At 36.4% G+C, this 12100-nt stretch overlaps 3 protein-coding genes across 3 annotated transcripts; 1 reads left to right on the top strand and 2 right to left on the bottom strand.

Annotated features, from left to right (window-relative positions):
- Positions 1-377: 377 nt before the first annotated feature.
- On the top strand, positions 378-2933 carry LOC141653195 (protein NRT1/ PTR FAMILY 2.9-like). The gene is made up of 4 exons (XM_074460876.1): positions 378-513; positions 675-892; positions 1127-1683; positions 1892-2933. Exons 1-4 carry the CDS (start codon positions 432-434, stop codon positions 2808-2810), a joined length of 1776 nt encoding a protein of 591 aa, XP_074316977.1. The 5' UTR covers positions 378-431; the 3' UTR covers positions 2811-2933.
- Positions 2934-3025: 92 nt separating this feature from the next.
- Positions 3026-6296, bottom strand: LOC141653196 (calcium-dependent protein kinase 30-like). Its single transcript, XM_074460877.1, has 7 exons — positions 5629-6296; positions 5050-5193; positions 4735-4887; positions 4485-4600; positions 4237-4404; positions 3809-4039; positions 3026-3446 (listed from the first exon to the last, which is right to left on the bottom strand). Exons 1-7 carry the CDS (start codon positions 6215-6217, stop codon positions 3264-3266), a joined length of 1584 nt encoding a protein of 527 aa, XP_074316978.1. The 5' UTR covers positions 6218-6296; the 3' UTR covers positions 3026-3263.
- Positions 6297-6805: 509 nt separating this feature from the next.
- Positions 6806-9202, bottom strand: LOC141653197 (uncharacterized). Its single transcript, XM_074460878.1, has 4 exons — positions 9114-9202; positions 7789-7929; positions 7605-7692; positions 6806-7162 (listed from the first exon to the last, which is right to left on the bottom strand). The coding sequence occupies exons 2-4, from the start codon at positions 7891-7893 to the stop codon at positions 7032-7034; spliced, it is 324 nt and encodes a 107-aa protein (XP_074316979.1). The 5' UTR covers positions 7894-7929; positions 9114-9202; the 3' UTR covers positions 6806-7031.
- Positions 9203-12100: the final 2898 nt, after the last annotated feature.

Below are 12100 nucleotides of genomic sequence, written 5' to 3'. Positions count from 1 at the left end.
TTGAATGAAAATGATCAAATTACTCATCAAGTTGATTCTTAAAATAGAAAGGACAACAAATGACTGAGACACCTAAAAATGGAAAAGGACAACAAATGACCGGGACAGAGGGAGTAACATATACGATGAGCGTATAATTATATTACGGATTTACGTCCATTAAATTCGAAATTAGTTTAGTGAGAATAATGAAATGCATGTTATTCGTCTGAAATTTTTTTTTTTTTTTTTTTTTTTGATTTAGGCCATTCGTCTGAAATTCTAATTCCCAACAATTTAGGCCACTCTTTGACGCCGTATAGTAAAAAGTAGGTAAACACGTTATCAATAGACCCACCATGCATTATGGAATTATACTCTTATAGTATAAAAATTACAAGGAGTGAAAACTACAAGTAACAATATAGACTACATTTTTGAAAGGATTAGTCATGGAGGAGTCTAACCATGTTGTAAACAAGCCGAAGCCGGAAATTAATTACGCCGGTATTAAGGCCATGCCTTTCATCATAGGTAAGATCGACCTGGTTCACTTATGGCACATGAGTTATTAGCACGTCAATAGTATTAGGGGATGGACGTAATAATTTTGACGTCATTGTAGTAATGTTGTTAATTATTCATGTTTTCCGTATTACGACTAATAACGTAAATCTACTGAATAATAATGTTAGGGACCGAGACATTTGAGAAGCTAGGAGCAGTGGGTACGATGGTGAACTTGTTGATGTACTTGACGACGGTATTCAACATGAAAAGCATAACAGCAACAATGTTGGTTACAGTCGTTGGCGGTACCTCCAATTTAGCAACCTTATTAGGTGCCTTCCTTTGCGACTCCTACTTCGGCCGCTACTACACCTTGGCATTTGCCTCTATCGCCTCCTTCTTGGTACTTTTACTAAGTTTTTTTAATCTAACTATGTAAATGTCAACTGGTAAAGTCGTGAGGGGTGATACTTATGACCTTGGTTCAAAAAAAACAATGCAAGATTCATAATTAATTTATGAAAGACGATTCATGTCAGCCAGACCCCCGAAGCATCATTTTGGGAGAAAGACGTAACTATTATTTTTCCTTTTTTTTTGTCGAATTCGCTGTCATTAAAAAGTTAACATTTATCAGGGATTACTGGTGATAGACCTGACATCAGTATTCAAGAATCTACACCCTGCACACTGTCAACCAAAACAAGAAGAATGTCAAGGACCAACAACTGGTCAAATCTCATTTTTATTAATGGGATTTGGACTAATAATAATAGGAGCAGCAGGGATTAGACCATGTAATTTCGCTTTCGGGGCGGATCAATTCAATCCAAATACAGAATCAGGAAAAAGAGGCATTAACAGTTTCTTCAATTGGTATTTCTTCATTTACACATTTGCTCAACTGGTGTCTCTAACCCTACTAGTGTATATCCAATCCAATGTGAGTTGGAGTATCGGATTGGCGATCCCTGCCGCTCTTATGCTCATTGGTTGTTTGCTCTTTTTCATGGGTTCAAAGATTTATGTCAAGATTAGGCCACAGGGTAGTCCTATTGTTGGTTTGGTTCAGGTCATTGTCGCGGCTTTCAGGAAAAGGGAACTGAATGAACATGATCCTGATTCCGGGTCTGTCCTCAAATATATCGCTTCTGATTCTATCAACTCCAAATTGCCACATACTTCTCAGTTCAGGTATATTTTACGACCATTTTCATTACGGGTCATCTGAAAACAAACTCTATATATATTTAAAAGGGACAGAAGTAAGACTGTGTACCTTTAACCCTCTGTACAGTGCCACATGCGCGAGACATGAATGCGTCAGGTACTGAGGTAATGTTGTTGTTTCGTATTTTGATGGTCACTACTGAGTACAAAAACATCATGGAATTATCCTCAGGTTCCTTGACAAAGCTGCAATTATTACGTCGGATGACCTAATAAAACCAGATGGATCGGCCGCAAATCCGTGGAGACTTGGCACACTACAACAGGTAGAAGAAGTGAAGTGCATAATAAGAGTAATACCCATCTGGGCATCAGCCATAGTTTTCCATATTCCTATAGTCTTGATGAACACCTATGTGGTATTTCAAGCACTTCAATCGGATCGAAGACTTGGATTACTTAGCTTCAAAATCCCGGCCTCATCGTACATCATCTTCCTTATGATAAGCTACTCCCTTTGGATTCCAATCTATGACAGGATTTTAGTCCCTTATCTAGAGAAAGTCTGGGGAAAAGAGGGTGGAATTACAGTTCTCCAAAGGATTGGAATCGGAATTGGACTCTCGGTCCTTACAATGCTTGTGGCAGGCATAGTGGAAGATCAAAGGAGAAAAACCGCGCTCACAAAACCAACTTTGGGTGTTTTTCCAAGAAAAGGGGAAATTTCTTCAATGTCGGGTTTATGGCTAGTTTTTCCGTTATCACTGGCAGGACTTTCTGAAGCATTTACAGCCATAGGCCAAGTCGAGTTTTATTACAAGCAGTTCCCAGAGAACATGAGAAGCGTTGCAGGGTCGTTTTTCTTTTGCGGGATGGCAATGTCGAGTTATTTGAGTAGTTTGTTGATCTCCATTGTTCACAAGGTGACGGAAAAAGGACGGTCAAGTGGCTGGTTAGCAGAAGATCTTAACAAAGGGAGATTAGATTATTTCTATTATATGGTTGCAGGATTAGGAATCTTAAATTTGGCTTATTTTCTTGCTTGTGCAAAATGGTACAGGTACAAAGGAACTGCTGAATATACCGAGGATTTTGATGTAGAGCCCTTAGGGCGTCTAGAATTGACCGACACTAAGAAGGTAACTGCGTAAGTCTTGTGTTCGGAAGATGCAGAAACTGTAATCTTCTGGTGTCTAGCACAAATAAAATTGTATTACTTGCACATTGTGTGTTTTCTCGGGCAATACTAAATGCCACGACAATTATACCCTCAATTCCTCAAAGTCTCCAGTCAATGGTCATACTCCCAGTTCCTCAAAGGCTCCCGTCAATGGTGAAATAAGTGAAACAAATGTACGCAACGCTATAGAAAATTTGATACTATAACCGAAAGGCCAAAGCAACTTGAAGAATAGTAATACAGTTAATCAACCTTCAAAACTCGATTTCTATGCACAAACTATACTGTACTATTGAATGAGAATCAGAGTTAAAACAGAAAAAATATACAAGAAAATTGCATAAAAGGCAAACTTCTCTTATCTGATTGAAGTTTTATGTGCATTTCATGAAATCTCTCATATCGACTTCAAAGTTCAAACAGACTATTTTTTCCGGTACTTACGGGCTTCCTTGGTCATACCATCTTGAAGCTGTAGTGATCCATCTTTCATTAGATTGAGACTCAAGCTATTGAATCTTTCCCTTGAGTACTGTTTAGATGCCTTTCTCCAGTCAATCCCGGATTTCATCATTGCCACAAACTCTTCATAACTTATGCGCCCATCCTATCACACGCATCTCAATCGTTATTAGTGCAAAGAGACGACATTGTAATGATTAAAACTAAACATGACAAACCGGACATTCGTGTAATCATCTCAGGTTAGGTCGGATCATTTAGAATTCGAGTTATTTTAGGTACGTGATAGTTCATGTTTGTTTTTGGGTCTGTGTTATCGGTCAGGTCATTTCAGATCATTTCAAGTTGTTTCTACAGGTTAATGTTGTTGTTTCATATTAGTCATTTCAGGTGGGGTGATTTAAAACGAGTCAAGTTGAGTTCAGGTCTACTTCTGGTTATTTCTGATTCAGCTCAATTCTGGTCTGGTTGGTTGGGTTTTGCCAACCGAGAAGGGTATAGGTATACCTTGTCAGTGTCAACTTCACGCATGATCTCCCTAAGAACCTCAGAGTCAGTATCCCCTGATTCATCGACCAAGCCATCTCGTAGCTCAGCCAGCTCGATGTACCCACTCCCGTCTTTGTCAAAGTACATAAATGCTTTCTGAAAGTGTTCATCATTCTCAATTTTCTGTAAGTGGATTGTCACCGCCACAAATTCTCCGTAATCCAAGTACCCATCCCTATCTACATCACCCTGAGGCAAAAACCAAGGAAACTTTTTGTATTACAAACTCAAGTTGAAAAAGTCCTAAATATAAGAACCAGGAGCTTTCTAATGTCAGCTGGCCTAATTGACCGATATAGTTCTGAGTGCAAGTAGTCGTAACCAGTCGAAACCTATCATTTTTGTCCTTGTAAATCCGTTTTAAAAGGAGGGGATTAAGAACATACCACTTCCATTAAAAGCTTAATCTCTGCATCGCCCAGTTGAGAACCGACCTTTTTGAGTCCAGTCCTCAGCTCATTGTATGTTATTTTTCCATTACTTTCAACATCCATCAGCGTGAACATGTCTCGCATAATTTCTACTTGTTCAACTGATAAATGTTCAGCTATGACCTACAGAATTTAATTTGGTTAGTCTATTTGCGGTGATAATCTGAGTGTCAAATCCTATTTAGAGATTTCCAAATTCTTACCCGGAGTGCTTTCTTCTTGAATCGGTTCATTCCTGCAAACTGCTTAAGCCGTGACCTCACTATATCTCCTAATGGCACATTTGAAGTTTGCTTTGCATTCTGTATCCAGGGATGTTCTACAAAGTGATGGTCGAAAATTCAGTTTAGTTCAGTTCAAACACTCATTAAACGGAAACTAAGTACATTAGTGCATTTCCAAGTTCATACATTGAAGCAATGAGGAACTCAATAGCATTTAGTTAAGACTCACCAAGAACTTGCTGCGCAGTCAAGCGCTTCATAGGGTCAGGTTCCAACATCTGTTTGACAAGGTTCTTAGCATTATCAGATATTTGAGGCCATGGTTTCCTCTTAAAATCAACCCGCCCTCGCAAAATTGCCAAAGCGACACCTCGCTCCGTCTCTGTCAACCCCAAGAGATCAACACTTAGAACCAGGATTATTAGAGTACTGCATTAGAATCTGTTACTCATACTCATTAAGAAATATTCGACACGGGTACGTGTCCTGTGTCCAAGTGTCAGACTCTGCTATTTTCTCGAAATTTACATATGTGCTAAAGTACCTGCATAAAAAGGAGGAACGCCGCAAAGAAGAATATACAAAATAACTCCAGCACTCCATATATCCACTTCAGGTCCATAATACCTCTTCAAAACTTCTGGAGCCATGTAGTATGGACTGCCAACTATTTCAGTGAATTTTTCTCCTGTACAACCAACCCACTTTAATATTAATGCAAATTATACTATAAAAAACCGTCGTATGGTGCGACCAAATAAAGATTTAGTCACAAGAAAGGGGATTAAAAACGATTTTAAAAAGGTTAACTTATCTGGAAATCAATTAGCTAAGTCAGGAGAATTGATCAAATCAAACATCAACTAAATTGCTATAATCAAAGTAATGTGGTTGACTGTCTGAATGATTTGGGTGGTTATCACATCGAATCATCGATATAGAAACGAAGTTGGACTTCTTTATACTAGGACATATTTTGCAGATATAATGTACGTATTCTTGTGTAAAATCGTTCTACGAATACACCATAGTTAACATAACAGCTCTGGACTCAATGTAATCCAAAATAATTCAATGAATTATGAGTACATAACACGAAAATAAATAGATAAATAAAACGAACCAGGCCGGAAAAAAACGGAGAGACCAAAATCAATAGCCTTCAAAGGAGCATTCTCCTTTTTATTAGCAAACAAGAAATTCTCAGGTTTCAAGTCTCTATGAATGACACCATTCGTATGGCACATCCTTACAACCTCAGCAACAGTCTTCACCACCGTAGCCGCAGCCCGTTCCGAGTAATGCCCACGTGCCACTATCCGGTTGAACAACTCTCCACCCTCACATAGCTCCATGACCAAGTGAACAGCCTCATTATCCTCATAAACCGCCTTGAGCCGGACTATATTCGGGTGAACTGGCATTTTGCTCATTATGTCAACTTCTCTTCTTACATCTTCCACGTCAACCGCGGTTCGCAACTTTATTTTGGAAATTGATTTAACCGCAAACTTAAGTTTAGTTTCTCGGTCTATACATAAACTTGTTACACCAAATTCACCACGTCCAAGCTCACGACCAATTACATACTTATCGCTTATCTTTGGGTCATTTTTGGGGGTGGGTTGAATTTGGATTGGACCTCTTGGTGCATACGGGTTGGGTCTTTTTATAATGTGTTTATCTTTGGGTCGAAAACAAACGTTCCCCATTGTTTATGGTTAATGATCAAAATTTAATGGTATGATCAGGAACATGAATGAAGGAATGAAGTTAGAAAATAAATGAACTATTCAAAAGAAAGCTGGTGATATATTTTTGTAACATCTGATTTTATAGCATAAGATTCAAAAAATAGATTAGGACAGAGAAGAAATTGTCAACAAGAAGAGCAAGATTAAGTCTTCCGTTTATTAAATTTTTGTCGATGTAAGTTGTCGTGAATTACAGTTGAATAAGTATATTATGGAGTATAATTAGAGATGAATAAAGGTTGAATTAGTATGGAGTATAATTAAAGGCATAAGTTAATACAAATTGGATGAAAGAGATTTGGAAGGGATGAATATCCTATAAGGAGAAATTCGTTTTCCCGTCAACAGTGCAGACGCCTGAGGCTAAGCCTCGTGACTGGGGAGCGAATTTCTCTGTACTGACAAGGATGTCTCCCCTACCTAGCTCATAAGAGATTGAAAGAGTGCTATATAAGTGTTAGGCCGTACAATAACTCGATTTCCCTCTATGCTTTAAAATTTTAAATCTTTCACAGCCACGGACCCATTATTCACTCTCACTTTAAATCAAACTGAACACCTCATTCATTGATTAGTACTGATCTGAAAAGTAGACAATGTACTAAACCTACAAACGGACAAAACATAAGCGCCTAATTAACAAGGTTCTGAAGGCCAATACGACAACAGATTAGGGTGACACAAATAATTAGGTAAGGACTCGTCAATATCATAAGCCTAACATTAAGTTTAGTAGAGATAAATGCTGAGAGTGACAGATGATTTAAGGAAACTAATCTTCACGCCATTGATGTCCGCAGCTGTGGTTCAAACATTTGTAGAATATAGTCATTGGCTCATCAGCTGATCTGGTCTGCATTTGGTGGAATGCTGCTTTGCCATGACTGCACTTTGGACATGGTGCTGAAAAACAAGACACAGTCATTAGTTTGTGAATTGCCAATAAATTGTGTTCACATACATTGTCAATATTCTACAACAAAGGACGAAAATAAGCTATAACATTAGATAAACTTAAGAACATATGACAGATTTTTGTGTATGACGGATTGACGGCTATACACAAAAGACCACTTATAGCACTTGTAGTAATATTACTGTGGTTCGGATATTGGCAGTCCTGGGAAACAATTGACCGACAGTCTATACAATTAGGAAAGACAGTGCCAAATCTGTTACGACTCCCATAGTCCAAACTCATGGAAACTCACGAAATTCTACATGTATATTGTTTTAGGTTTGGGGTATCGACTCCCATAGTCCAAACTCATTGACTGACGGTTTGGGCTATCAGCTATAAGAAACTCAATCAATTAAAAGGCTGAATAAAATAGGATAGGCATACCATCAGTAGTAGGCCCAACACTCTTCTCGCCAACCGCAATTGGTGTCGGCTCTTTATTTTCAAGTTGGACCCCTCTCCTTATGCTCACCTGATACCATAGGAATAGTCACTATCAGTAGGGGACATACAAGAATGGTAAAGACATACTAAAAAAAGGCTGTGTTTCAAAATTCAAATTAGGTACCTTCGGCAATAAGGGGCACACATACGGGCATGTTCGGCAGAAAAATCTGGCAGGGATACGCATTTCATATTGTAGCATATTCCCACATGTTGGGCAAAATTCCATTGCTTAAGAAGTACCTAACTTTTACAGTGAAAGCAACTGCATAATCACACAGAAATGAATCACGTCAATACAGCAACAACATTACCCCCGCTGTTGGATGTAAACAACCTTTCGCTGCTACGCATGTGTCAACAGCAGAGAAAGACTGTTCATGAATGCCCAATAACGAAAATTGCATTTAAAATGACTCCTACTTCACTACACTAAAAAGAAGCGGAACCAATTCGGTGAGCCAATTTGCATTTAGCATTCTAAATACTCCGTATATGCATAACCATTTCATACGTTTCAAATATGAACCAAAACTGCGACAAATCTTAGTATCTTACATTATACCCAATTTCATTCCAAAATTCCATTGCCTAATCATATTAATCAAATTTCACTACATCTAACAACCTACAGCACACATTCTTTCACTCAACATGCATTCCTATAAACTACTGCCGACAAGAAAGAAAGGAGGAATGAGGTGCACCATAAGACTTCTTATAAAGTGAATTCAGTGAATAAGCAACAACAATACTTTACTATCTCTGTCGCTAGGGTTTCATAACCGGTTCGGTTACCATAGTTTGGTTCTTCAACCGGTTTTTTTCCCATTTAACCAATTGACCGAAATCGGGTTTGTCTATGTCAAATGTTACCCAGATTTCAATCAATTAGAGATTAAGAAAAAGCTAAACAGAGAAGACAAATTAAAAAAAAAGAGGCAAACATAATTGTGCTAATGTGACAGCTCAGTATTGAGCTAGCTTGACAATGGAATGCTTTATTAGAAGTCTTACAACCCCCTTTACGACAAAGCAAGCAATTCATTTATAATTGAAATTAAATTCGAAAATTAGAAGGTTAAATAATTCAAAATTATAAAATAAGACGGTCACAAATCAATTTTCATAAAAAACAAACTATTCATTTAGCTCTAAGAGAGAAATTGTGAATTGTGTTTTTACAGAATAGGACTGTCTCACAATGTAAGACTGTCATTTAACAATCTAATTACCAATTGAACAAAACATTCCATCAAATCCGAAAACATTCACTTCGAACAAACAGTAGAGTAGACTCAGAACGCAAAAAAAAAACACTCTAAAGTAGACCCGAACCCGAATTAACAATAATTGACACGATGACAACAATTTCCCCGAAAATGACCAGACTCGCAATGCTAAAATAAATTGAAAATTCAAAAAAAAAAATATAGAACGAAAACTCACCAATTGGAGGCTAAAGGCGGGAGAGAAGTGGGGGAGCTGAGTGTTGTGTGTTCCTTAGGGTTTTAATAGGTTTGAGGGTTTGGTCTTTTATAGACCAAAAAAAAAAAAAAAAAAAAAAAAAAAAAAAAAAAAAAAAAAAAAAGATTTCGTGATTTTTTAACATGTATTTTGTGCACGCACATTAAATTTCTAGGACAAAGTATATATTATGGAAAAGTGTGAAAATAATTTTATATATTTCCTTTTTTATGAAGATCATCCACCATCTTTATTTTATGGATTTATTTTTTGGTCTAAACCATCCGGTAATCCGAACTATATTGGGCTGACTAATCCGGATTTCGGGGCGTGTCCAAGGATTACGGTATTTAAACCCTCTCAATCGCAAGTTGTGGGGGATCGATCCAGACCTTCCGCGCAACAGATAGAGGAGGATTTATTCAATCCCATAGTTTGGGCTCCTAGAATATGGACCCCCTGGAGCTTTCTATTTTATTGTATCGAAAGGCCCAATTCATTGGGATTTCCTTATTGGGCGGGTCATTGCATGGGCAAGCGTATCATTTATGATGAAGAGGATGAGCTTCAAGAGAATGATTCGGAGTTCTTGCAGAGTGGAACCATGCGTAGATGCAGGACACGAGATAGATCTTCCAAAGAGCGGGGCTTTTTCGAATAAGCCAATTCATTTGGGACCCGCAGATCCACTCTTTTTCCTATCCAAAGATCCCCTTTGTATCTGTGTTTTCACATCGAGAATTCTTTGCAGATGAAGAGATGCCAAAGGGGCTTCTTACTACCCAAAAGTCTACTCCTACATCTATATATAAACGCTGGTTTATCAAGAATACGCAAGAAAAGCACTTTGAATTGTTGATTAATCGCCAGAGATGGCTTAGAACCAATAGTTCATTATCAAATGGATCTTTCCGTTCTAATACTCTATCCGAGAGTTATCGTATTTATCAAACATTTCCTATCTAATGGAACACTATTGGATCAAATGACAAAGACATTGTTGAGAAAAAGATGGCTTTTCCCGGATGAAATGAAAATTGGATTCATGTAAGAGGAGAAATCTTTATCATTCCTTAGCCGGAAAGATATGTGGCCATGAAAGGGGGATTAAGTGGAGCAATTGGTGGGTGGTAGAGGCGTGAAACACTTGTTTTTCCATATTTCGTACCTTAGCTCCATGGAATAATATGCTACTGCTGAAACATGGAAGAATTGAAATCTTAGATCAAAACACTATGTATGGGTGGTATGAACTGCCTAAACAAGAATTCTACCAAGCGCAGCCCCATGCTACCACTGCGCCAACCAACGATTGATTTATTTTATGGATTTATGAAAAGTATTTTTGTGTTACTTTTGAACGCATGTAAGAAAATTGGATAAGGAATAGAAACATTTTTTTGATGTACAAATTCTTGTTTAGACATCCTAAATTAAGATATACTTACAGCCGATTTAAATGATATTAAAATAAAAAGGGGATTGTCATATCATGTTTTGAGATCCCTAGTTTTACGAGAGGAATTTGTCCTTTGGCTTCTATTAGATTTGTTGTTTTCGATTATACATATCTCTCGTAAGTGCCGTTTGGCGATTTATTAACGAATTGATCTTTTTCTTCAAAAAAAATAAAAATAAAAAGGGGATTGTGAGAGGTTTTAACTTAAGAGCGTCCTAAACAAAATCTATTATTCTTGAGATGGATCATCCCGCGAGGCCTTGAACTTGTTAGAGCAAGTTTAATGGTTGAGCAATTATCTCTAGCCTAACTTTGCCAATCAATCAATACTATATATTAAAACCAGAAACCAAGGGACTTCAATGTAATTAAAGAAAGTTATACAAATTAATTATACTATATAGTTTAAAATCAATAGCACGGTGTGATGGACCCGATTAAGGGATCTCAATGCAAATATTATATAGTTTGGGTAGTTAAAATTAAATTATATAGAAGCTTGGTAATTTTCCTAAACATTTGTAAGAGACTAAAACATGGTCAATTTCCTTAAAATAAAATAATTAATTAAGATGGTCACTTTCCTTAAAATAAAATAATTAATTGTCAATTTCAAGGAGACTAAAAGAAAGAAGATGCTTGGTAATTTTCCTAAATATTTATAGAAGATTAGAAGATGGTCAATTTCCTTAAAATAAAATAATTAAGTAGTATAAATATGCACACTTATGGTATTAATTATTATCATCATAAAATTATATATTAAATTTAAAATCTATGCAATTTTATTAAACTTTATAGTTTATTAGATGTATAGAGATGTTAATTATTTAACATACAAAAATATAATAAGTAGGTTATAAATAATTCAAGTTAGATTTCATAATATATAATATTGCATAATTCTTTCGATTTGATTTAATGCATATATGTAATATATTTATATAAATATATAACTCTTTTAAAATTGCATGTCTAAGTAATAAAAGTAATTTCGTCAGTAAAGAAAAGAATTGTAGTAACATTGAATATAGTTATATGATAGTAGTCACTCATTTGAATAGTAAAAGTAACAATATTATCAGCGAGATTAGTGAAAGTGATAGAAACAACAACGGGAGTAGTGAAGTAATCAATATTAATGAGCTAGGCAATAGTGAACGTAACAATAATTATGGCGGGAGTAGTGAAATTATCAATATTAATGCGGCAGTAGTAACAGTAACAAAAATTACGGCGGGAGTAGTGAAAGTAACAATGATTTCGGGCAAGTAGTGAAATGTTATTACTATTGTTTCATTAATAAGAGTAAAATATTAATAGCGGGAGTAGGGAATTTGTCTCAAAATTTATTTCATCGTAATTTTAAGATATGTCATAGAAAAATATATTAATGATAAATTTATGGGTTATGCAACTTTAAGTAATTTTATTTAATGAAAAAAAAAATTAATGGTAAGTAGAGTAGCCTTGACGGCGGGCACCAATACTAGTACTATATATTAAATCC

This window comes from Silene latifolia, chromosome 4 (genome assembly GCF_048544455.1).
Source record: "Silene latifolia isolate original U9 population chromosome 4, ASM4854445v1, whole genome shotgun sequence".
In the NCBI taxonomy this organism is placed as follows: domain Eukaryota; kingdom Viridiplantae; phylum Streptophyta; class Magnoliopsida; order Caryophyllales; family Caryophyllaceae; genus Silene; species Silene latifolia.
Note: the sequence above shows the minus strand (reverse complement) of the source record. Positions and strands in the feature narration are given on the sequence as shown.